This window comes from Mesoplodon mirus (genome assembly GCF_964341445.2).
Source record: "Mesoplodon mirus genome assembly, chromosome: 1".
Classification (NCBI taxonomy): domain Eukaryota; kingdom Metazoa; phylum Chordata; class Mammalia; order Artiodactyla; family Ziphiidae; genus Mesoplodon; species Mesoplodon mirus.
Window position 1 is genome coordinate 209071247 of NC_138976.1, and position 27760 is coordinate 209099006.

Here is a 27760-nt window from a genome sequence, read left to right on the forward strand (position 1 = left end):
CTAGAATGGCTAAAATTAAAAAGACCCACAACCCGGTGGCAGAGAGGGTATAGGGCCACAGGAGCCCCCTAGTCTGTCGAACTACCCTAGCCTGTTGTAGGGAATATGAACAGGTAAAACTATTTCATAGTACCTACTAAAGCTAAATATGCTCACACCTCTGACCCAGAAATTCCACTCCTAGGAATATACCCAAGAGAAACGTATGTGCATGTACACTAAGAGATCTGTACAAGAATGTTTTGCAGAAACTTTATTCATAACAGTCAAAACTGGGAGCAACTCAAATATCCATCAACAGTAGAATGGGTGAATTGTAGCATATCCATTTAAATAGATCACTACAAAGCACTGAAAATATGGAAATGCATGCAATAACATGAGTAAATCTTATACATGTTATATAGAATATAAAAAAAACAAGACACAAGATATATGCATGATTCTGTAATAGTGAAGTTCAAAAACAGAACTAAACTATAGGTATGTAAGTCAATACAATAGTTAACTTGAGGGAGAAAGGCAAGAGGAATAACTGTACAGGAAACCAATAGGGATTCTAATTAGCTGCCAGTGTTCCATATTCAGACCTAACTAGTAGTTCTCCAAGAGTTCTTTATGACAAATCATTGAGCTTTACCTCTTTTTTTGTGCACTTTTCTATATGTGCTGTATTTCACATTACAAATGGTTAATGAAACAAAAGCTTAGAATATTAAACTTTTAAATACTAGAAATATCAAGTAATTTGGAGGGCATGTGGGAAACAGGACCCTCAACTGTTACAAGAAGGAATGTAAATTGGCAAAATCTTTTCAGGAGGGCAATATGACAGAATCTATAAAAAATAAATCTAGCAATTTAACTTCTAAGAATCACTCTGGAAGATATGCTTAAGTGCACAAGGGTTAAAGTATAAAAATGTGAATGTAAACATTTTTAACAGTAACAAATTAAAGATAACACCCAAATAAATGACAATTAATTATATGACCATACTAAAGAGAACAACACTTTTAGGTGTATGGAGAACTTCCAAGGCACCTCCTACAAAACAGTGATATCCCTGTTAACACTTTTAATGCATTGCTAGGCTTGCAGAAGGTAAAGGAAATCCCCAACCCAATCCCCTCTTCTCACACTTCACTCCCACAGGAGCTGAAACTAAGAGTTTTGAGCAAGGAGCAATTGGAAGGCTAAGCTGCCCTGTAGGCAATGTCAGTGCAGGCATGGTTTCTAGGAATAAGCCATGGAGTACAGGGTCTAAACCTGAGACTTCTCCCTTAAGTCAAGGATCCATATTTTCTCTGGAGGAAAGCATCCCCTGTTTAGGTCCCCAAGATTCTCACAGATCAAAATCAAACAAATATGAGCTCACAATCATACATAATTAAAAACCCAAGCAAACAAAGCAGCAAGGATGAGTCAGCAAAATAACGAGATTTTTTACCTCCAAAATTTTACTGTATCTTAGATACAGAATATAAAATAACTATTCATAAATTGTTTAAAGAAATAAAAGATGGAATTTAAAAGAGGGCAAGCAACAAGGAACTATCAAAAATACCAAGCAGATATGAAAATGAGCCACATGGAACTTTGAGAAATTAAAAATATAACTAATGAAATGGAAAACTCATTGAACAAATGAATGAACAGATTAGACACAGGTGAAGAAAGAATCAGTGAATGGGAAGGTAGAACTGAAGAAAATGATAAAAATGAGGTCTGATATATATATATCTAATTAGAGTCCCAGAAGAAGAGAACAGGATAATGGAGAAGAGAAAATATGTGAAGAGAAAATGGTTCAGGATTTTCCAGAACTAATAAAAGACACATCCACAAATAGAGAAAGCACAACATACACCAAGCAGAATAAATTAAAAGTACACCACACCTAATCACATTGCACTAAAATGTCAAATTTAAAAAGAGGAGATTTTAAAAGCAACCATAGAGAAAATAATCAACTCCTGAGGAAGGACAGTTAGACCGACAGAAAACATCTCAGCAGGAACATGCACAGTCAGATAATGTTGCATAAAATGGTTAAATGCTAATAGAAAAATAATCAACCACTTCTTTGTACCTAAAAAAAATTACCTTTCAAAACTATGACAAAATATAAATATATCCAGATAAACAGATACAAAGAGAATTTACCAAAAGACATTCACTAAAGTAACTTCTAAAAGATATACTTCAAGAAGAAGAGGAAAACTGTAAACAACTGTAGGCCAATAAATTAGACAACTTAGATAAAATGGAGAAATTCCTAAAAAGGTACAAACTACAAAAACTGACTCAAGAAGAAATAGCACAATTTTCTATACCAAGTAAAGAGACTCAACTGGGTATCAAAACACTACCTACAAAGAAAAGCTCAGACCCAGATGGCTTCACTGGTGAATTCTATCAAATATCAATATTTAAAGAAGAATTACCATCAATCCTTCTCAAACCTTTCCAAAAAAAAGAGGCTGAAATACTTGCCAAATCATTCGACAAGGCCAGTATTACAGACCAATACATCTTATGAGAATGGACACAAAAAGCCTCAACAAAATTATAGCAAATTGAATCCAGCAATATATAAGAAGAATCATATGCCATGACCAAGTGGGGTTTATCCCAGGAATGCAAGGTTGGTTTTAACATCCAAAAATAATATTATGTCATATCTATAGAAAAACAAAACACATGATAATATCAATTGATGCAGAAAAGACATTTGACAAAATCCAACATCCTTTCATGATAAAAACATTCAACAATTTAAGAAAAGAAGGGAACTTCTTCAACCCAATAAAGGATATCTACGAAAAGCCCAAAGCTAACATTACACATAATGATGAAAGACTGAATGCTGTCCCAATAAGACCGGGGACAAATCAGACAGGTCTGTTCTTGCATTTAGCACTGCACTAAAGGTTCAGCCAAGGGCTGTTATGCAAGAAAAAGACATAAAAGGCAACCAAACTGGAAAGGAAGAAGTAAAACTATCTCTAAATGATCTTACATAGAGAAAATCCTAAGGAATTCACTAAAAAACTATTAGAACTAATAAATTCAGCCAGGTTGTAAGCTATAAGATCAATATACGAAAACAAATTGTATTTCTATACACTTGCAATGATCAATCTAAAAATGGAATTAAGAAAACAACTTCATTTACAACAGCAAAAAGAAAACACCCAGGGATAAACTTAACAAAGTACAAAATGTATCTCTGAAAAGACTGTTGAAAGAAAAACAAAGATCTGAATAAATGGAACAGCATCCCATGTTAACAAACTGGAAGACTTACTATTATAAAGATGGCCATATGCAAGCCATCTGCAGATTCACCACAATCCCTATCACAATCTCTGCTGGCTTCTTTGTAGCACTTGGCAAGCTGATTCTAAAATTCATAATGAAATTACAAGGGGCTCCTAATAGCCAAAACAATCTTGCAAAAGAACAATTTCAAAACTTACTAAAAAGCAACAATAATCAAGGCAGGGTACAAGCGTAAGTATAGACATATATATCAATGGCACACAATTGACTACCCAGAAATAAACCCATACATTTATGGGAAAAAAATAGTCTCTTCAACAAATGGTGCTGGGAAAACTAAATATCCACATACAAAGAATGAAGTTGGATCTCTACCTCAAATCATATATAAAAATTAACTCAAAATGGATCAAAGAACTAAATTTAAGAGCTAAAACTCTTTGAAGAAACAGGGGAAAATATTCATGACTTTGGATTTAGCAATGAATTCTTAGATATGACACCAAAAGTACAAACAACAAAAGAGAAAAAGAGACAAACTGGACCTCATCAAAGTTAAACACTTTTTTGTGTATGGGGACAGATGGTTCCTAGACTTATCACGGTAATCATATCATAGTGTATGCAAATGTCAAATCACTACGTAGTACACCTGAAACTAACATAATATTGTACATCAACTATATTTCAAATGAACAAATAAAGTTTTTAAATTGCAAATATTTTACAACAAAGAACATTATCAAAAAAGTGAAAAGGTGTCTGACAGATTATATTTGCAAATCATATATCTGCTAAGGGCTTACTATCCACAATACACAGAATCTCTACAACTCAACAATGAAACAAATAACATAATTAAAAAGTGATCAGGGCCTCCCTGGTGGCGCAGTGGTTGAGAGTCCGCCTGCCGATGCAGGGGATACGGGTTCGTGCCCCGGTCTGGGAGGATCCCATATGCCGCGGAGCGGCTGGGCCCGTGAGCCATGGCCGCTGGGCCTGCGCATCCGGAGCCTGTGCTCCGCAACGGGAGAGGCCACAACAGTGAGAGGCCCGCATACCGCAAAAAGAAAAAAAAAAAAAAAAAAAAAAAAAGTGATCAAAGGACCTGAATAGGTATTTCTCCAAAGAAAATATACAAATGGACAATAAGCACACTTAAAAATGCTCTTAGTCTTCACAGAAATGCAAATCAAAACCACAATGAGATACCATTTCATACCCACCAGGATGGCTAAAAACAAAAGGGCAGGTAACAAGTGTTGTCAAAGATATGGAGAAACTGGAAACCTGTACACTGCTGGTGGGAATGTAAAATGGTACAGCCATTTGGAAAACAGTCTGGCAGTTCCTGAAATTCCTGAGCTCCTGAGCTCCACTCCTAGGTATATGCCCAAGAAAAGTAAAAATGTGTCCACAGAAAAATTTATACACATATTTATAGCAACATTATTCGTAATAGCCAAAAAGTGAAAACAACCCAAATGCTCATCAAACAGATGAATGGATAAACAAAATACAGTATATCTATACAATGGAATATTATTCAGTCATAAAAAGAAATGAAGTATTGATACCTGCTACAATACACATGAACCTTGCAAATATTATGCTAAACTGCAAGAAGCCAGTAATAAAGGACCACCTATTGAATGATTCCATTCATATGCAATATCTGGAATAAGCAAATCTATAGAGATAAAAAGTAGATTGGGGGCTTCCCTGGTGGCGCAGTGGTTAAGAATCCGCCTGCCAATGCAGGGGACATGGGTTCTAGCCCTGGTCCAGGAAGATGCCACATGCTGCAAAGCAACTAAGCCCATGTGCCACAACTACTGAGCCTGTGCTCTAGAGCCTGCGAGCCACAACTACTGAGCCCACGCACCACAAATACTGAAACCTGCGCTCCTAGAGCCCATGATCTGCAGCAAGAGAAGCCACCACAATGAGAAGCCTGCGCACCACAACAAAGAGTAGCCCCCTCCCTGGTGGTGCAGTGGTTGCGAGTCTGCCTGCCGGTGCAGGGGACACGGGTTCGTGCCCTGGTCCAGGAGGATCCCACATGCCGCGGAGCGGCTGGGCCCGTGAGCCATGGCCGCTGAGCCTGCACATCCGGAGCCTGTGCTCCGCAACGGGAGAGGCCACAGCGGTGAGAGGTCTGCGTACCGCAAAAAAAAAAAAAAAAAGAAAAAAAAGAGTAGCCCCCGCTCGCCGCAACTAGAGAAAGCCCGCGCACAGCAACAAAGACCCAATGCAGCCAAAAATAAATAAATTATTTTTTTAAAAAGTAGATTAGTAGTTGCTTAGGGCTGTTGGGGATGAGGAGATAAGGAGATGATGGCTAAAGGGTATAGAATTTTTTTTAGGTGATGAAAATGTTCTAAAATTGACTGTGATGCTGCTTACACATATCTGTGAATATAGTAAAAACCACCAAATTGCATACTTTAAGCAGGTAAATTGTATGGTATGTAACATATCACAATAAAACTTTTATAGGAAAAAGACGAAAGATCTGAGATGTAAGAACGTTAAGCAAAGATATGGGTAAACGTGGTAGATCTAAACAAACACCTGTATAAAATAATACTGTAAATTGCGATTTTTTTTTTAACAGAATAAGACAAATAGAGGGCAGGTAACAAGTGCTGTAAAAGATATGGAGAAACTGGAACCCTGTACTCTGCTGGTGGGAATGTAAAATGGTGCAGCCATTTTGGAAGACAGTCTGGCAGTTCCTCAAAAAGTTAAACATAAGTTACCACTTGACCCAGCAGCTCCACTCCTAGGTATATGCCCAAGAAAAGTTGTATGACAAAAACTTATATGACAATAACTGCATGTAAGTTGGGAGCGATAACTGGAATTAAAATATCCCAGATGAACTTTTTGGCCAACCCAATATTATGTGTTTGTGTGGCAGGTGTTGGGGTGGGAGTGGGGGTTAAATTATTAATTTTAGTCTTTAAATACGCATGGTCAAAATGGACAAGTAACCAGAAAAATTACAGTAGCAGAATGTCTAACTTTCAAACCAACAGAGAAAAAATGAATATAAAAACTAACAAGCAAAAGTGAACAGAAGTCAGCAAACTACAGGCCAGGGGCAAAATCCAGCCTGCCACCTGTTTTTGTAAATAAAGGTTTACTAGAACGCAGCCATGCTTATTTATATTTGTCTCTGGCTGCTTCTGAGCTATAATGGCAGAGCTGAGTAGCTACAACAGACCAGATGGCCAAAGCCTGAAGCATTTACTCTCTGCCACCCCTGCCTTTTTTTTTTAATTTAAATACATGTTATTTTATGACAAAATACTTTCCTTTTTTTTTCTCCCCATTTATATTACAGTTAAAACTATATTACAGGGGCTTCCCTGGTGGCGCAGTGGTTGAGAGTCCACTTGCCAATGCAGGGGACACGGGTTCGTGCCCCGGTCTGGGAAGATCCCACATGCCACGGAGCGGCTGGGTCCGTGAGCCATGGCCGCTGAGCCTGTGCGTCCGGAGCCTGTGCTCCGCAACAGGAGAGGCCACAACAGTGAGAGGCCACTGCGCCACCAGGGAAGCCCTAACATCACATTTTATACAATATACTCACTGCTTGAATCTTTTTCATTAAATTATTTGTTTTGAGATAATTGTAGGTTCACATGCAGGTGATCCTGAGTGCCCTTTACCCAGTCTCCCCCAATGGTGACATCTTGCAAAACTATATAGTATAATATCACAGCCAGGAGAGTGACACTGATACACTCCATGATCTTATTCCAACCTCCTAAGTTTTACATGTAGTCCTGTGTGTTGTGTACGTGTATTTTATCACACATGTAGGTTCATGCATCTACCACCACAGTTAAAATACGGAGCAGTTCCCTCACCAGAAGATCCCTCTTTGTTGACCTTTTATAACCTCACTCCCTTCCTTCCACCTCCTCCCCATCCCACAGCAACCACTCATCTTTGTCATTTCAAGAATGTCATTTAAACAGAATCATAGTGTGTGATCTTTTGGGACTGGCTTTTGTCACTCAGCACATTTCTCTGAAGATTCACCCAGGTTGTTGTGTGTACTGAGATTTCATTCCTTTTTACTGCTCAACAGTTCCAGTTTACGTAAACTGTTGTAGGCCACCTGTTGACTTGAGTTGTGCCCAGTTTCTAGCTATCACAAATAAAGCTGCTATGAACACTCCTGTACAGGGTTTTGGGTAAGCCTGAGTCTTCCCTTCTCTGTGACAAATGCCCAGGAGTGCAGGTGCTGGGTTATAGGGCACATGCATGTTTAGCTCTGCAAATCTAGTTTCTCTGCACCAGCATTCAGTGTTATTTCAATGTTACTATTTTAGTCATTCTGATAGTTGTGTAATGATTGCTTGAACCTCTTACAAGATTATGTTTACATATGAGGTTTAAAAATTGCAATAAAATTAAAAAGTAATCCATGCTTATTTATTACAATTTTGAAAAATATAGAAATGTGTAAAAAAGGAAGTAAAGTCCTATGCTCCTTCTCTTGAAAAATGGAATACTGATACTTATTCCTGCATCAATGTACCCAAGTTGCAGACAATGCAGGGCAGTCCGTCACTTTATTCTGATAGAGGCTCCCTTTTGGGTCTCTCCCCACCTTGAAGACAGCTCTATCCCCAAGCACCTCAGCTAATTCCTTCAGGGTCCTTGGCTCAACAGCTCAAAAGCCCAACAGCTGCAGAAGAGGGAGCACCCAGCCTGGGAGGGAGGGAGCACCCAGCCAAGGACAAGAGTGAGGACTCTTAACAAGTGAGAACCACAGACCCATTGTCAGGACCAGGACAGTTAAACTAAGGGCTCCATGGCAGCTGCCCAGAGGATGTAGAGAAGGAGGTCACTCTGTTTTGTTCCTACCTTTTTGTCACTTTGCTCCCACTAGAACAGTGTTCCTTAACCATTTTAGCAAAACCTTTGACAGCCCAATGAAGCCTATGAATCCCTCTCAGAATAACATTTTTAAATGCAGAGAATAAAAAATAGAGGCTTGACCATGTCAAATACCGAACTATTTTTTAAAACAAATATATTATGTAGTATTACATAACAAAATCTCAGGAGTGAAGAATATAAAGGTATCATGAGATATCTGTAGCAACTCCAGTGTGAAATTAAAAGGTCTGATTTCTCTAAATGGCAAAGTTGAGGGTCCTGCTGACCACACAGTGGTTGTTGCCACATTCGTAATGGAAGGAAACACTAATTTCAATCAGAGGTTAGTGAAAACAAAGATGTAATTTTTTTCCTATCCAAGTTCATGGAGCCCCTGGATTCCGATTTTACAGAACCGGAAAGAATAGGATCAGGCCTCTTCCCTAAGAGATTCTCCCAGGGTGCCCCTTGGCCTGAGGTATGCAGAGGAAGGAAGCCAGCCACACACAACCACAGGTGGGGTCCGGGCCTAGAGTCCCACTGAGGGCTGTAAGGAGAGGAATGGTTGGCGCTAGCCTGTTCTAAGGCTGCTAAGAAGGAAGCACAGAGCAGTGGCCTCAGGTCCTGGACCCCAGTACAGGGAGGGTGGAGAGAGGGCTGGGCCCAGGGTGGCCTGGAGCCAAGTGAACAAAGGGAAATCCTTCCTAGAAGCTAAAGTAACGTTATTACCACCCGGCCCAGTCCATCTGGGGGAAACTTTAGCCACGTTTTTTGAATCCCCAATTTTTCTGCATTAACCATCAGGGGTAGGTACGGGGAAACACTTCTTAGGAAAACCCCGACTTGGCGTTAAGGGCCTAAGAAGCACGCAGTGTGTTTCTGGAAGGATCCACCCACCTTTGTCAGCGCAAAGGCCACCGTGCCATCATCCTCGGTGGACAGATCAAGCAGCCTCTGGTAAAATGCTTCATCATAAGGCCCGTCTATTTGCAATGTTTTCCTGAAGGACAAAGCACAAAAAAAAACAGGATAACAAAGCTGCCTGGAAATCGTTTGTTAAACTGTTAGCAGTTTAAGAATCACACATCTGGTTTTAAAGAACATTCATGGATTCATCTCTTCCTAATGCTAAACTTCGTTATGAAGCGTCTTGCAAGACCAGAACCAGGAGAGCCAAGGCTGAACGTCTCTTGTTTATGACAAATGGTGTCCAGGTAAGAGATGCCAGTGAAGTGGTGCTAGGGAGGAAGCGAAGCCAGGCCGGGGCAATGGCCCCAGCCTCCACCACATGCCACAGGTGTGGACCCTAGCAACCCCCATCAAGGTGGCCAGGAGATGGACAAGGCAGTGCCTGAAGGCCAAAGCCCAGCGGCGGCTGGGTGAGCACGGCTCACTGGTTGTGGAGCAGCGCTGCCCCCTGCAGGCTCAGCTCCAACTCAGGACGTGGAACTGCCTAAGGCAGGGTTGTCCGGTTCACAAGATGTGCCTTCCTTTCTAGAAATGGGCAAGTGACCACTGATCTGACAGGACCCTGGTCCTCCTTCACGTGGCACTGAATCTCTGGGCCGAGCCTGGCATCTGGGGGCAGGGAGGGGAGGTAGCTGGGGTGAGTTATCCTCCTGTGGGAGGCCAATGCTTTCCTCCCACTGCGGCGACCTGCTCCCCTCATCCCCATCTTGCCCTCAGGGCTGCTTGGGGCCCCATGTGAGCCCAGAAAGGGCAGGGGAGCCCTGGACCTGGGCCTCACCTCTCCTCAGGAAACTCCTCCAGGTACCGCTCAACCCGCCGGTACAGAGGGTAGAGGCCTTCGATGTCCAGCAGGTCCAACATCTGCACCTGGAGGGTTTTGTACAGAAGACAGCCCTTCGGTAACCCTGAGCGCTCCGGGGTGTTTTTTCCTACCAAGAACATCAGGGGAAAATGAGAGGTTTACTGTCAAGGACTAAAGAAGGTGGCGGGCACAGGCCGCACCCTGCCTCACGGAGCTGCTGGGGCTGGGACAAGCGGACGTTCAGGACCAGGCACAAAAGAAAGGCAGGTGACCCACACCTCACTCTGTGCCTCTCCTTCCTCTCAACATCCTTCAACCTCCATCACACCAGCCCAGATCTGAGTTTAGAGAGATGACCCTCAGTCTAAATAAGACAAGACACAAAATTTAAAACGACCATGTTGACATCTCCAAAACTGCAAGACTGCATCTGCGGAGCCCAGAGCCACAGCCCGTGCTGACAGGCGAGTGACCACACTGAGCAGGGAGCTGTCATGGCAGGGATGGTGCGGAAACAAGGTCCATTCCACACTCGAGCATTCTCGGGCCCCTGCCATGCACCGGGGGCCTCGAGGGCTGGGGAGACAGAGTCCCAGCCCATTTGTCCCACCCTTCAAAGAAACAGCCACGTCCTATGAACAAACAAATATATGAGTATGGGTCCGAGTCACAGGCATGTGCAGTTCTGACACTCTGACCTCTGACTTCCCCCACCTAACATGCTCAGTCATGTAAGACAGAGTGAAAGTGCATAGGCCCAGCTAGAAGGGATTTGTTAAAATTATAGGCTATTCATACAGTGGAATATCTACCTTACGGTCAATAAAATTTCAAAAAATACAATTGCTGATATACAGATTTATACTAATCAGGCAAAAATACCAGGTTACAAAATAGTATGTAGAACACATTGCACACCCCATGGGTCAGGTTTATGTCTGTGTACATATGCAGGGAAGGTCTGCAAGAAAAGTCCACAGGTGTCAACAGTGCCTCAGGGACCAGTGTCCATCTGTGTGTCCTTCCAAACACGTTCCATCTACTTAAAAGCAGTTAAGTACCCAAATATGGGCATACGTTTACCAAAATTGTCTGAAATGACTAGGTATCACTTTTGCAACAAGAAAAATACCCACAAAATTCATTTGTCCTAAGAAAAATGTGAAATGGGGCACAGAAGAAGGGTGACCTGTGCTTAGGAAGCTGTACGGCAAAACAGTAGCACCTAGAATCCACGCGGGAGCAGGGCCACCATCTTCCTATGTCACACCCCCACGGCCATCCTCAGAGGCTCTGAGAATCCACAGGGATCATCAGCACAAAAACTGAATCATCTGAATCTTCCTAGTTGGCCCCTCAAAATAAGTCCCTGGCTATGGCTCCGCACGCCACATACTTGAGTGTGCTGTGGAGCCCGCCAGCAGACGACAAAGGTGGCAAACGAGGAGGCCGTGAACATTCATGGCAAAAACCCAAATCAGTCACCGGATCGCCCTGAAGTCTGGATGCCCACTGAGTCAAAGTCAGCCCACAGCGAGTCTGTGAGGAATGGGGCCCTGAAAAGGAGGCACCCAGAGCCACAGGTCCCTCACGTCTGTGTTCACAACTTGTCTGCAAACTGCCACCCACTGAGGCCACCCACCTGCCCTAAAGGGCCTTGCACTGTGGGACTGCAACATTCCAGGCCTCAATTCTTCCCATCTAAGAAAAAGGCCAAGGAAAACCTATCCCCAGGGTTGCAATGAGATGGAACAGGACGATGTAGCGAAAACACTCAGCAAACCACAGAGGATGCACAGATGTGTGGGACGATATTTAGGGAAAACCCTATAGCCCAAATGTATGCTGCAACTTATAAACCCAGATAAGAGATGAGAAAGGCAGTATCCCCACCTGGGGCTGAGAGACAGGGAGGCCCAGCTTTGGGGAGCCCTGACGAGACTGAGGCTGCTCCCACAGAAGCTCCGTGAGGCCAGGCAGGACCCTCGCAGGCCATGCCACAGGCTCCGCTCCCCCTGCACCCAGCCCACCCACCAGGCCTACCTTGGCAGCGCAGACTCCTGCTGAAAGGGCTGGCTTCACAGACGGGTGGGCCCCGCAGCCCAGGCCCCGACCTGAGGGCGCCCGCCCGGCCCTTGTCCGAGCCACTCAATAGCACCCGTGTGATGACACGCACCAGCTCCCGGATCACGGCCCTTGTGCAGTGGGGCCCACTGGCCAGGCCATTGGATGGGAAGAAGAATGGCTTCAGGTGGTGTGCAAGTTCACTCCAGTCAGCCACGGGGCTGCGGGCATCTTTACAACCATAAATCAGCTCACCATTCTTCAGGAAGGGAAAGAAACGGGGAAACGTCAACTCCAACAGGCCGGTAGCAAGACACCTCCGTCCCCATCCACTAGACAGGCCAAAGGACCGGACATTTTACATGCCCCCATTTGGGGTCTCTGCATACTGCAGCCCTCTGGGGAAACCCACCCTCATGTACCATGTCACTGAACAAGAGAAAAATCCCACTGGAACACGAAAAAGGAGAGAAGTTCTCAAGAACCAAAGATCAGAGCCCTGGGCCTGAGATATAAACCCTCAGACCAGAACACCTGGGATGTTAGCAACCTCAAGCAAACTCGGCCCAAAGCACAAACTCCCAAAGGCCCTAGCCTGTTACACAAGAGGCCAAGTGACACTACTGTGCTACTGAGGGACACACGGTGTCATCTGACCCTGAGCAAACTTCTCGGCCAGTGTGGACATCGGCCGCCAGGGTCCCAGAGGGCTTCTGTCCTCTGCGAAAGACTAAGCCAGGCTCCAGCCAGGGTGGGTAAGGCCAACAGCATCACTTGTATAGAAATCTTCATCTTTGAGGCCATCCTGCCTTCTAAAACCAAGTCCAGCAAAGAAACTCCTTATGGCACCAATGTTCCCAGGGCTACATGAAAGGATGCTCAGTGGGTGCAACCCTGTGACTTTTTATCTAGGAGGAAAACCCCTAAGGGAATCCTGGTCCCCACACCCCTGAGCATCAGCCAATCCCAGGGGCGTGATGAATCCCTTGCCCCTAGTTTCCTTGTCTGTGAGACAGTGTGGTCAGCAGCCTCCAGGTAGGTCCCCAATGGCCCCCATCCCTTGACACTCATACTCTGTAGTCCTCTCTGCACTGTGGAGGTCTGGTCTGTGTGACTGACAGAATACGAGCAGAGCATAGCATACCCCCAGCAAGAGTAAGTTATAAAAGATGCTGCGGCTTCTGTCCTGATGACTCTCTTCTCAGATCACAGCAGCCGCACTGAGCAGCCCCATGGAGTCCCCCGTGGCCAGGAACTAAGGCCTTCTGCCAGTGGCTGTGGCGGCGCCGTCCTAGGAGCAGAGCCCCGGCCCCAGCTGAGCCTTCATATGGGATGCAGCCTCCAGAGGGACCCTGAGCCAGAACCAGCTATGCTGCTCCTTAATTCCTGGCCACAAAAACTGAGATGGTAAGTGGCTGTTATGCAGTAGTAGATAATACGATGAGGACGATCCCTGCTCTGCCCCCAGGTGGCGGATGGGGCTCAATTCAACCCAGTGAGAAGTGTGGACTGGACATTCCTCCCTCAGCAAGTTCCCGGGATTCAGCAGCATGGTGCCTCCCCTGGGAGCCCCCTGTTAGCACCATCAGAGTTCACAGATGTGGGTGTCCAAGGAGATGGGAACACAACTGTGGCCACTGCTGGCCAAAGGACCAGGGGAAACCAACAAGAGATGCTGACCCTTGAGATGGCCTTACAGAGGGAGGAGGGCACGCCAGGCAAAGGAAAAGCAGGAGCTCCCAGGAGGAAAGCAGGCCAAGATGAAGTACCAAGCCAAAACCAGTCAACATGGGTTGCAACCAGGAGGTAGGGCCAGAGTTTGGCTTGCGGTACAGTGCAAGGGCAGCCTTGGCCTACCATGAAACTCTCTCCTTCAGGCCCATAAGCAGTTGAGTGACCCCTGGACAATAGAAGGCCTCTTCTCCCCAGTGTCTGGAATCCAGGTAGATGGGCATCTTACATATACAAATATGGTTGCTCAAGCACCTCATGTGACACTTGGCAGAGAGCTATCGTCTTGGGCTCTGTGACAACCCCGCATGTCCCCCACCACATCTCACAAGTATCCAGTATTAGTGGACAGAGCCACAGACTTGGAGTCTGTGACCAACATTCGGACAGACAAGGAGAAGGCTCCAACGACAGACAGCACGGTGGTAGCACCGACCGTGGCCCAGGAAACTTCTCCACACATGGAATTTCACAACAAGGGAAGGCGTGAGCTTCAGAACCAGAGAGCTTGCTCCTGAGAGGTGCTGGCACTGGCAATGATGTACTGACTTGCTCCGGGTATGATTTTAAAAAGCCATTCCATGTCACTTCTTTTAATCCATCTCTTTTGAAACTATTATCTCAACCTCTGGATTTTCTTCCCCCAGCTGAGTTCAACAGAAGCAGCAGATAGCCAGGGTTCTCAGTCCCAGGTCCCAGGTCCCAGGACCCAGGACAGGTCAGCTCACCCAGGGGCCAAGCCAGACTCACCACTCAGCTTAAGTGTGGCCCTGACAGGCCAGCCTAGGCGGGGGCAGTCAGAAAAGGGTCCATTTAGGACAAAATGCCAGCCTCATTATAGGTTCCAAATAAATCCCCAGATGAAAGGGAACTTATCTTTAGGATTTAAATATACAATTCCTGAAGTCTTTATAAGATTTAGAAATAAAAACTGATTTTAAAATGTCCTCTTTTTCTAGATTTGGGAAGGTGGAGGCAGACAAGGTAAAGTTGATTCACTCTGACCAGATTTTTGAACCATGGGGGGAAGCCAGGCAAGAATAGGCTTCCCTCCCAACTTCTCTGAGTCCACTTCTGAGGGGCATCCAGTGTGCAGAACAGCACTATCCACACGGAACAGGACACAGAGGGCACAAGGCTGTCCACACCCAACAGCCCTGCTACTCCACACAGACCCAGAGCCTGTGAACCTGGAGCCTGTCACAAACTCTCGCTTATATGTCATACTTAATAAGGAGATAACCAGTACTGGGGGCAGTCAGTGGTAAGAAGAAAAGGAGGTGACAAGGGGGATCCCAGGGGACACATATCCAACACAGGTCACACCAAGCCCTCCTCCAGATCTGGGCCAGCCCTCCTCCCCTCTCCCCGCACCCCCTCTCTCCACACTCCTGCCCCTCAGCCTCTCCTCCTCCTCCGGCTAGCAGCAGGCCAGGGGACCACAGGGCCTCAGCGAGTCTGGTCAGGGTGCCAGCAGCAGGTGGCAATGAGGAAACAGAAGGTGCCAGTGACAGATGGTGAATATTCTGCATGCAGAACCGTTCCCACGATCAGGATGCAGGACTCTGAGAACTCACTAACTGACAAGGAGATCCCCAAATTATAAGTTCCCTCAGTTACTCGGGAGGAAAGGCACAAGTGTGGCCACCCTCTAGGATGCCCTGCCCCAGCTCCTGCTCCCATCTCAACCACACAGGACTCCTGGGACGCAGTCAGGGCCATCTTTCTCCAAGAACCAGAGTCAGGGTCTATGTGTCAAAGGAGCCGGAGGCCACCCAGTGGTCAAGGAGTCACCGTCACACATCCCAGGAGTCCCAGGATGACATGCCCATGAAATGAGGCTTGGAAAAAGGACCCAAAGTATCATGCTAAGCCAGCCCCAGCCCAGATGCCCTCGTCTGCAAGGTCACAGAGCCCTGTCAGGGACCAAAGCACCATGGGTTCATCCAGCTCAGTTCGGACACCAACAGGCCCCACCCTAAGAGTGCCATAAGACAGAAGCAGCTCTTACCTTAAAGATCTTTAAGTTGTTCTGTGCCTCCTGTAACAAGCTTTTCAAAGCAAAGTACATTCTCTGTTTATTTCTAAAAAGAGAAAGTATTATTGACAGAATTAAAGCCGACTTTGCATTCACCTGCCCGTGGCTCAGGGGACATGCCCAAGAGCTGCCACTCGAGGTCCCTGAGCTTTGCAGATTAAGGAGCTGCATTCTCCCCAGCCCTGCTCACAGAGGGACCCCCATCCCTGCCCCTGATCCCCACCCTGCTCTCTGCCCCTTCCTCTGGCAATACCTCCCCAGCCACTGGCTCCCACAGGTCATCTGCAGGAACCTATGGAGGCAACACTGACCCTAGGCAAGAACCCTGGACCCTGCCCAGGGCCCTGGCTATCTGCAGTCAAGTAGCCCCCACCTCACAGAATGTGGCCCACTCCCACCCCCCACTGCACAGAATGCCACCCCCCACCAAGAAAGGCAGCACGAGGGACAAAGGAGAAGTGTTCGCTTACCCTGAGTAGAGATCAAGGGGACAATATTTACTTATCTGCTTCCACTTCCCAGTTGCTACCTGTTAAGAAACCACCACAGGGTGTCCATGAGTGGACTGGGGGAGCACTCCAACTCTAACACACAAAACAGCCCAAGTGACTGTGAGATGACCAAGGCAGCTGAAGGGCCCAGCAGATGGCACCACCTCCAAGTGCACATCACTAGCTGGGGCAGGGGGCTTGACTGTGACCCCAGGAAATTTCGGCCCTCCTCTGAGAGCCTCACGTAGCTGCCAGCCCCTCCACATGAGCAGAGAGACGGCAGCAAGCACCTTTCTAAGATGACACGGCTGAAGTTTGGTAATCAGATGAACAAATCTTTACAATATCCAGGAAGGGGAGGGGGCACCCAACTAGCAATTTCATGTTGTCAGCGAGAAGATAAATTGGTACAACCTTTTGAAAGGCAACTTGCTGGTTTCCATCAAAATTTTTAATGTGCGTGCCCCCCGATTTGGCAAATGTATGAGGAATCGCTGGGTCAAGGATTCACTGTGACCTAACTGCGACAGCAAGACCTAGAAACAACTAAATAAATCAAACGACATCTGCTCGTATGGGCCAGGACACAGCAAGCCACATGTTGAATGAAGGAATGAAAAAATAATATGCAGCCGCTAACAGAAAGAGGTAGAGCTCAAAATCACCAATATTTATTCAAGGAGAAAAGCAACTGGCAGAACAACACATATGAAATCACTTTCGCTTTAAAAAAAAAAGGATATGTGCATCTATACATGCATGTATCCAAATATGCATTGAAAAAGCCCTGAATGATACACAACAATCAATCTCCAAGGATTAGTTAAGTGAAAAAAGCAATGAGCAGAACAATAACTTATGGCAAGACTCCATATTTGCTTTATAAAAGTGTATGTGTGCACACATGCACGTGTGAGCACACATGAGAATATGTGTAGGGAAAGGCATCACCTCACTTCCACTTGAATAACACGTATATTTTTGTTGGCACAGGAAGAAGTCTGGAAGGACATGCAAACTGACAACGTGAGTTGCCTCTGGGAAGGCAGGAGACCTAATTCATAAAATGACATATTTTATCAATTCAACAAGCAGGTACTATTTCATAGCAAAAAAAAAAAAACCCAGTTCTTAAAAATCCATCATATATGTTGAAAATGAATGGTAACAATGAAAACCATCTCCTAAAAGGAATGGCTCCCATACCTTCTTTTTCCTAAGAGCCTAGAAAGTTATAACACCACAAAGAAAAGATGGACTAAGGACCTCTAGAAATTCTCTCCCCCATAAGGGCAAGGAGAAAAAAACAGTTAGGATCAAAATTTTCAGAAACCAGAAAATTAACCAAAGGCTTACAACAATCTGGAAGGTATTATACAAGAAAAATGGCCATATCTAAATAAGAACAGTGAGCTATGTGGCACTTTTAATGCCTTATTCTTACCCCTTCTGTCTAGCACCAAGGGAACCCTAAAAACCAACATCCCCAATCACAGTGAAAACAGAAGTGTGGCAGCCATCGGAGAAGGCTAAATGGTATAGGAGCTTCTCCAAAGCCTCATTCCCAGAGAGTGGTCATTATTTGACCTGTTTCTTGGTTTCCTGTCTTCATTGACTTGACTCAGAGCTAACCAATTACAAAAGGGACATTTTCGGGCTTCCCTGGTGGCACAGTGGTTGAGAGTCCGCCTGCCGATGCAGGGGACACGGGTTCATGCCCTGGTCCGGGAAGATCCCACATGCCGCGGAGCGGCTGGGCCCGTGAGCCATGGCCACTGAGCCTGCGCGTCCGGAGCCTGTGCTCCACACTGGGAGAGGCCACAACAGTGAGAGGACCGCGTACCGCAAAAAAAAAAAGAGGGCATTTTCCCCCAGGGACATTTGTGAAAAATATTCAGAGGCAACTGTTTAACTTCATGACTTCCTGAGATACTGGTTGACAGTTGTGGCAAACAATAGGCTAACCTAAAACTAAAAAGAAAAAGCAGAGGAACAACATGTACACAGGGCTTTGAAAAGCTCCAGTATATCCTGGGCATCTAGGAGGCCATGCACAAGCTCCAGAAAGACCTGAAAAGGCCACCACCTCCTGGTGATCTGAGGCTCTGCAGAAGTGAAGGCTAAGGCAGAGTTGCAACCGCCCTGCTAAGTGTTGATGGCAGGCCCCAGTACACACACAAAGCCCCTCAGTAAAGCCTGGGAGACTTAATGGTCTCAGGCATTTAAGAAATCTCTGTTAAACCATTAGCTGCTCACCTAAGCTAATGGAGCATCAGAGGCCACAAACAACAAAGAACAGACTTCTCAAACTTGGCAAAGAAAAATCAGAAAACAATAACAATTACAACAAGCAGCAACAACAAATCCTAGAAAGGTTGTAGAAACTGATTTCCAGAGTGGTTACATTATATTACTTAAAATGCCTGTTTTCAACAAATAATTACAAGACATGCAAAGAAACAAAAACGTATGGTCCATACCCAGGAAAGAAACAATCAATAGGCTGTCCCTGAGAAATTCATACATTGGACTTACTTGACAAAGACTTTAACTCAACTATTTTAAATAAGCTTTAAGCTAAAGGAAACCAAGGACAAAGAACTGAAGGAGACACGGAGAACAATGTATTAACAAACAGGGGATATTAATAAGGATAGAAATTATAAAAAGGAACCAAATAGAAATTTTGTCATTGAAAAATACAATAACTAAAATGAAGAAGTCACAAGAAGGGCTCAACAGCAGATCTGAGTAGGCAGAAGAAACCATCAGTGGATTTTAGGATAAAGTCCAAGAGCTCCACACCTAGACACATCATAATAAAACTGTCCAAAGACAAAGAGAGAGAGAATCTTGAAAGCAGCAAGAGAGAAGTGACTCATGATGTAGGATCCTCCATAAGACTAAGAGTTGATTTCTCACTGAAAACCATGGAGGCCAGAGGCACTGGGATGGAACACACAGTGCTGAAAGAAAAAAGACTATCAACCAAGAAGTCTTGCCTATAAAATTATCCTTTCAAATGAAGCAATAATTAAGACATTGCCAGATAAACAATAACTTAAAAAATGTGTTGCTAGAAAACCTGCCTACAAGAAATACTAAAGGGAAATCTTCAGGCTGAACTAAAAGGGCACTAGACAGTAACTCAGATCCACATGAAGAAATAAAGGCCACTGGGTAAAGGAACTACATAGGTAGGTATAAAGGATAATATAAATATATTTTGTTTGTAACGTTTTTCTTCTACCTGGTTCAAAAGACAGAATGTCCCCTGCATGGCATAAGGCAATTATTACAAATCTGTATTGACAGGCATACAATGCATAACGATGTAATTTGTATGGCAGTAACAGCACAGCAGAGGGGGAAGGCAACAAAGCGATACAGGAGCAGGGTCTATGTATACTACTGAAATCGAAGTGTTATTGAGTTAGATTGTCTAGGTTAAGACGTTAAATCAATAGGCAGAACAACTAGACAGAAAACCAACAAGGAAGTAGAAGACTTGCACAACATTATAAACCAACTGACTTAACAAGTATCTATACAACACTCCACTCAACAACAGCAGAGTATGTTCTAATCAAGTAAACATGAAACAGTCTCAAGGAGAAACCATATGGTAAACCACAAAACAAGTCTCAATTAATTTAAAAGGATATGACTCTGCAAACTCAGTGGAATGAAACTAGAAACAAATAATAAAAGGAAATTTGAGAAACTCACAAATACATGAAAACTAAACACATTCCTAATCATCAATGAGTCAAATAAGAAATCAAAAGAGCAGTCAGAAAATAAACTGAGATAAATGAAAATGAAAAGACAACATAACAAAATTTATAGGAGGCAGAGAAAGCAATGTTTAGAGAGAAATTTATACTTGTAAACACCTATATTAACAGGAAGAAAGATCTCAAATCAATAACCTAATTTTCTACCCTAAAAAAACTAGAGACCAAACTAAATCCAATGCAAACAGAGAAAAAGAAGTAGTAGATTAGAGCAGAGACAGATGAAACAGAGTATAGAAAGGGAAAATTTGAGAAAAGTAACAAAACCAAAAGTTGTTTCTTTGAAAAGATCAACAAATATGGCAATCCTTTGGCTAGATCAAGAAAAAAAAAGACAGGACTCAAATGACTGAAACCAAGAATGAAAGAAAAGACATTACTACCAACCTTGCAGAAATAAAAAGAATTTTAGAGGAATGCTATGAAAAATTATATGCCAACAAATTAGATGAAATGAACAAATTCTTAGAAACATACAACTACCAAAACTGACTCAAGAAGAAATAGAGAATCTAAACAGACATAACAAAAGTCTGAATCAGTAATCAAAAATCTTTCAGCGGGGACTTCCCTGGCAGTCCAATGGTTAAGACTTCACCTTCCAGTGCAGGGGGTGCGGGTTCAAACACTGATCGGGGAGCTAAGATTCCCACATGCCTTGGGGCCAAAAAATCAAAACATAAAAAACAGAAGCAATATTGTAACAAATTCAATAAAGACTTTAAAAAAATCTTTCAACAAAGAAAACCCCAGGACCATCTGGTCCATCTTTGCTACTGAATGCTATCAAATGTTTAAAGAAGAATCAACACCAATACTCAAACTCTTCCAAAAAACTGAAGAGTAAAAGATGGAAAACACTTCCTAACTCATTCTATGAAGCCAGTTATTACCCTGGTACCAAAACTAGACAAAAGCATCACTAGAAAAGAAAACTACAGACAAATATCCCTCAAGAAAAAATCCTCAACAAAAACTAACAAACCACATTAGCAGCATATTAAAGAGATTACACACCTATCATCAAATGGGATTTATCAAATACACGCGTGGTTCAACATATGAAAATCAATCAATGTAATACACCATATTAATAGAAAGAGGAAAACAACTCATGACCATCTCAACAGATGCAGGACAAGCATTTGACAAAATCTAACATTCTTTCATGATTAATAAAAACAAAACAAAAAAACTCTAAAAGAACATCTTTCACAAACTCACAGTGAGAACATTACATTCAACAGTGAAATTCTGAAAGCTTTACCCCTAATATCAGGAACAAGATAAGGATGCCCACTCTTACTATTTCTATACAATATTGTACTCATAATTAAAAACAGAATTACCATATGATCCAGCAGTTCAACTTCTGGGTATATACCCCAAAGAGGTGAAAGCAGAGTCTCAAAGAAATATTTGTACACCCACGTTCACAGAAGTGTTATCCACAATAGCCAAGAAATGGGAGCAGCCCAAGTGCCCATCAATGGATGGATGGATAAACAAAATATGGTATATACATTCAATGGGATATTATTCAGCCTTAAAAAGGAAGGAAGTTCTCACACAACCTACAGTATGGATGAACCTTGAGGACATTATGGTAAGTGAAGTAAACCAGTCACAAAAGGACAAATACTCTGTGATTCCTCATATATGAGGTCCCTACAGTAGTCCAATTCATAGAGATAGAAACTACAATGGTGGTTGCCAGGGGTTTGAGAAAGGAAGAAATGTAGAGTTGTTTAATGGATGCAGAGTTTCAGTCTTACAAGATGAACCATGTTCTGGAGATGGATGGTGGTGACAGTTGCCAAACGATGTAAATGTGCTTAAGGTCAGTGAACTGTACACCTAATGGATAAGACGGTAAAGTTTATGTCATGTGTATGTCATCACAATTAAATATACATATTAAAAAATCCGTTGTATTTCTATGCAATAAACAATCTGAAAATGAAATTTCTAAAAATTCCATTTACAATGGCATCCCCAAAAATAAAAAATTTAGGAATAAGTTCAACAAAAGACACACAGATTTATAGGCTGAAAACTTTATCACATCGCTGGAAGAAATTAAAGACCTAAATAAATGGAAAAACATCCTGTGTTCACAGAGTATTAATACTGTTAAGGTGGCAATACTTCCCATACTAATCTGCAATACATTGGAATCCTTATCAAAAATCCCAGCTGCTGTCTTGGAAATCGTGAAGCTTAAAGACATCTAAATTGGAAAAGAAGAAGTAAAACTCTATTCACAGATGACATGATCCTGTACATAGAAAATTCCAAAGAATCTAAAAGAACGCTATCAGAGCTAATAAATGAATTCAGCAAAGTTGTAGGGTACCAGATCAACACACAAAAATTAGTTGTGTTTCTATACCCTAGCAATAAACAAACCAAAAAGGAAATTAAGGAAGCAATCCTATTTATAACCACATTTACAATATTCCAAAATAATAAAATACCTAGAAATAAATTTAACCAAAGTGGTGAAAGACTTGTACACTGAAAACTATAAAATACTGTTGAAAGGAAATTAAAGAAAACCTAAGTAAGTGGAAAGAGAGCCTGTGTTCATGGATTATAAGACTTAGTATTGTTAACATGGCAGTACTACCCAAAGTGACCTATAGATTCCTGAAATTTCTGTCAAAATTCCAAAGTCTTTTTTGGCAGTTATGAAAAATCCAATTCTCAAATTCACATGTAATTGTAAGGGGCCTCAAATAGCCAAAACAATCGTGAACAATCAATCTTGAAAAAAGAAGAACAAAGCTAGAAGACTAACACTTCCTGATTTCAAAACTTACTACAAAGCTACAGCCATCAAGAGTGTGGCACTGGCATAAGGACAGACATACAGACCAATAGAATACAATAGAAGGCCAGAAATAAGCCCTCACATATATGGCCAATAGATCTTTGATAAAGGTGCCAAGACCATTCAATGGAGAAATGACGGTCTTTTCACAGTGGTCCTGGGAAAACTGGATATCACATGAAGTTGGGCCCTTACCTAACATCAAACACATAAACTAACTCAAAATGGATCAAAGACCTAAACATAAGAGCTAATACTACAAAACTCTTAGAAGAAAACATATGGGAAAAGCACCATGACCTTGGTTTATGTAAACATTTCTTGGATATGACACCAAAGGCATAGGCAACAAAAGAAAAAAAAGACAAATTAGACTTTATCAAAATTTAAAACTTTTGTGCAACAAAGGACACTATCAACAGAGTAAAATGGCAACCAACAGAATGGGAGAAAATATTTGCAAATCATGTATCTGATAAAGAAATTAACATCCAAAATAAACAGAGAACCCCTAAAACAACTAAAAAACAAACAACTCATTTCAAAAACAGGTAAAGAATTTGAATAGACATTTCTCCAAAGAAGATATACAAATAGCCAATAAGCACATGAACAGATGCTCAACATCACTAACCGTTAGAGAAATGCAAATGAAAATCACATGAGATACTACTTCATATCCATTAGGATGACTATAATCACAAACAGGGGGCTTCCCTGGTGGCACAGTGGTTGAGAATCCACCTGCCGATTCAGGGGACACGGGTTCGTGCCCCGGTCTAGGAAGATCCCACATGCCGCGGAGCAGCTAGGCCCATGAGCCATGGCCGCTGAGCCTGCGCGTCCGGAGCCTGTGCTCCGCTACGGGAGAGGCCACAACAGTGAGAGGCCCACGTACTGCAAAAAAAAAAAAAAATCACAAACAGGGACAATAACAAGTGCAAGCGAGGATGTGGAGAAACTGGAGCCCTCATACATTGCTGGTGGGGATACAGAATGGTGCTATGGCTATAGAAAACAATCTGCCATTTCCTCCAAAAGTTAAACAGAATTTCCCTAAGACCCAGCAATGCCACTCCTAGGAATATACCCAAGAGAACTGAAAACAGTGACTCAAACATGTACATGTACACGCACATTTATAGCAACATTATTCACAACAGCCAAAAGGAAAAAACCCACATGTCCATCAATAGATGAATGGATAAACAAAATGTTCCCATACAATGGAGTATTATTCAGCCATAAAAGAAACGAAGTGCTGATAAATGCTACAATGTGTATGAACCTCAAAAATATTATGCTAAGTAAAAGAAGAGAGTCACAAAAAGCCACAATTTGTGTGATTCCATTTATAGGAAATGTCCGGAATAGGCAAATCCACAGAGATAGGTGGTTGCCAGGGGTTGGCAGGACAGGGAGTGACTGCTAATGGGCACAGGACTTCTTTTCGAGGTGATGAAATGTTTTGGAATTAGATAGTGGTGATGGTTGCACAACCTTATGAATAAACTAAAATCCACTGGATTATATATCTTAAAAGTGCAAATCTTAGGATATGCAAATATCTCAATTAAGAAAAAGATGAACGTGAAGTGCTTTTGAAATAAAAAGTAAATAATATCTATGTTTTATTTTACTCCTCTGAAAACTCCAGGTGGCCCAGCCATTCATCACAAGGCTCTGTGCAGGAAGGGAACCCAGCTGGTCAACTCTTCTCACCTTGAGGTGCTGGTGCATGCAGTAACGACACACCTTATGCTTCATCTCATGCGTAACATCACCGGAGAAAGGAATAAACCCACATTTTGGCTGCAAAATAAACAAGTAAGGAAGAAAAAAAGCTTAGGGAGAAAACACATACCTTTAGGTAGACATAGCTACAGGATAATGAAGTGCAGCTCCCAGGAGAATCAGCAAGTGTTAGATATAAACATTCCCCAAAGGTGCTTTTATCTTCAGTCCCCAGTGGGAGTTGATGCCTCCCCCACTGCATCACATAAATATCTCTTGGCCGCTAGAGAATCCAAAGCCAGAACTCTCACTGGGGAAGAACAGTGATGCCTCAATTGCTAGCTTGACAACAAAGAGTAGCTGTGTGTTTTCATCGTAGAACAAGACTGGAAAGACTCTAGGAGTGCAGATCTGCCACACACTCCAGCTCCAAGAAGAAGAACCCTTGGTCCCTCTGATCAGACTGTGTGAAGGGGAAGGTGCCCATATGATGGTTGCTGGGCTCCCAGAACATCTGAAACTCTAGTTGCCTTTTAAAAGCCATGATTTCTAGGCACATACAATACGAAAGACCACTGCCTAGCGTCGGGGCACTGAAGGTCACGCTGCCCATCATTTGTGACGCCTGAGACACTCACCCTCTGCTTGGAGAAGCAGAACATCAGTCCACACTGAACACCCAGGGATGTGAATGCTCAGGGCCAAGAGCATGACCCACAAGTCACCACCAAAGGTTTGGAGGAAGGAAACAAATAACAAGATATCTGGCAGGCTTCTTGAGGGAGACTCAGGTGGCCACTCTGGACACTGAGCCACAGAGCTGAAGCAGGGGCCTGGCCCTTATCCAGCAATCACTGCCCTGCACTAGACAAGCGACATCCTTTGTCGCCTCCTCCTGAGGATCCCTGCCACGACAAACCAGGGCCTTGAGAGACACAAAGGCTGCTATGCCTCCTGGAGGTCTCTCCTGAGCATTCTCCTGAGAAGCAAAGGAACAGAGTGTCACCCAGTCTAAAGGGTGGTCCTCAAGCTGAGCTCTTGGAGCATGGCATGCAGTGTCACCAAGCAGCCAAGTAGGCACAGCTGGGAAGGAGGTCAAGAGAGGCCCTGGCAAGCTGCACCCTCCAAGGAAAATAAGCAGAGTGGAACCCATGCTTCCTTCTGGTGGCCATCGGCTAGGGCTTGTCCCTGGCTGGCTCCCTGTTATGACACCTGAGAACGAGCCTAAATCTGGGGGTCTGGGAAGCCATGCCCCTCAGGTCTGGCCAGGGCAAGGAACCAGAATAGCACGGTGCAAGAGGCACACACAGAAGGAGCAAGAAGTAAGCCTACTCTCTGGGAGTTGGGGGGCTGCCTAGGTCGTGGGGCCCAGCATGGGCAAAGTGCACTCCAGGCAGATGACTCGTGGATTTACAGTCTGGACCCACCTTTCCCTTTTCCCCCACACCAGTACCCCCTTGACAGAAGTTCACCTTGATCTCTACACACAGAATCGGCCGGTGTTCTGCAAAATGGTAGGTCTGAAGTCTGGCTAAATTGGGAAGGCACAGAGCATAACCACTGAGAGTGTCCAGGTCCTTGTCACAGCGAGATTCTGGAAAACAGAGCAGGGAAAATACGTGAGGATCAGTGCAAGAGAGACAGGAGGACTCCATGGCAACTCGGACTCCTGTTGGGGAAGGATCAGCCTTGCCCAAGAGAGGGCTGCCCTTGGCCTCCACTCTTGAGAGGTCACCTCTAAGCCTCGGGATGTCTTGCCTGAGGAGTTTACCTGGGGACCTAGAGTCACATGAGTATAATGCTGCGATCTGTGGTAGGAGTTTGGGCCCTGTAGTATCAGCTTGACCTCCAGAGGGGCTGGAGGCTGAGGGCAGCCACACAGGTGGTCAGCTGTGTCTATATGCCCAAGCCCCAGCAAAAACCCTAACCCTTCTTATCTCAGCTGGTTTTAATCTGTGTCCCTTAGCTGTAATAAGCCATAACCATGAGGATAACAGTGAGTTCTGTGGGTCCTTCTAGCAAATTAGCAGACCTGAGATTGGTCCTGGGGACCCCCAAACATGCAGCTGTCATGAATGAGGGTGATCTTGGGAACTGCTCCCCAATTCTGTGACTCCCTTAACCCAGGAGCTCAGAGAGGAAGGAGGCAACAGCCACTACCTTCCTTTTAAAGCTTCCTTCAGAATACGCAAACACCAGTATTTCCTCAGCACTGACCCCTAGAAGCTATATTGTAGACAGTCACATAAGATATGGCCTCTTGGTCCCAGGAGAAGTCAGCTTTCCTCCTTCCACATAACAAGGCTGACTATGCGTCCTTATTACAGCAGGGGACGGTCTTATTACTGTTCAGTCGTATAACTGCCAGTTATAAGACTAATGATGCTGTGTGGCACGAGTACGTAGATGGCAGAGCCACAGCAGGCCTCGGTCTGTCTTTGTCTCGATGGGAAAACAGAGCCGAGACACAGCCCAGGCTTCGAACGAAGCCGCTACCTCCTCCCCCTTCGTTGGTCCTCTCCACCCGTGAAGCCCCGCTCCTCACTGCTCCCCAGACTGAGGGCTCCAGGGCACACTATCCTGTTTTCTTTCATTTTCCTAATCAAATACGAAAAGGATTTTATATTGACTCACTGCACACCCTGACGGCCTGGCTGTGCTTCAGGAGGAGACATTTCACTCCTCAACAACATAGATTTCACATCTTTGCCTCTGTGACAGGAAAAGCTTTGACATGGTTACTGTCATTACCGCCACGAGCAGGTGTAGGGAAGGGACATGAGGTACTGAGGGGAAAATACGTGAGGCGACGTGGGGCGGTACGTGAGGTGACTGCGGGGAGGGTACGTGAGGTGATGGGGGAGGGTATGTGTGGTGATGCGGGAGAGGTGTGGGAGGTAAAGGGGGGCAAGGTTTGGGGGTGATGGAGGGAAAGTATGTGTGGTGATGGGGGGAAGATATGGGAGATGATGGGGGAACGTATTTGTGGTGACTGGGAAAGGTACGGGAGGTGATGGGAGAAGGTCTGGGAGGTGACTAGGGGAAGGTATGTGTAGTGATGGGTGAAAAGCATGTGTGGCGATGGGGGGTGGGGTATGTATGGTGATGGTGGGGAAG

At 44.1% G+C, this 27760-nt stretch overlaps 1 protein-coding gene across 2 annotated transcripts in view; it reads right to left on the reverse strand.

Annotated features, from left to right (window-relative positions):
- IPPK (inositol-pentakisphosphate 2-kinase) overlaps window positions 1-27760 on the reverse strand; it is a 47118-nt gene that overhangs the window by 5673 nt on the left and 13685 nt on the right. For both annotated transcript variants that reach the window (XM_082635353.1, XM_082635354.1), the window contains 7 exons: window positions 26116-26237; window positions 24632-24721; window positions 16259-16317; window positions 15762-15834; window positions 11999-12278; window positions 9932-10082; window positions 9082-9184 (listed from right to left, as the gene is read on the reverse strand). In XM_082635353.1, coding sequence (XP_082491479.1) covers window positions 9082-9184; window positions 9932-10082; window positions 11999-12278; window positions 15762-15834; window positions 16259-16317; window positions 24632-24721; window positions 26116-26237 — 878 coding nt within the window. The remainder of the gene's footprint in view (window positions 1-9081; window positions 9185-9931; window positions 10083-11998; window positions 12279-15761; window positions 15835-16258; window positions 16318-24631; window positions 24722-26115; window positions 26238-27760) is intronic.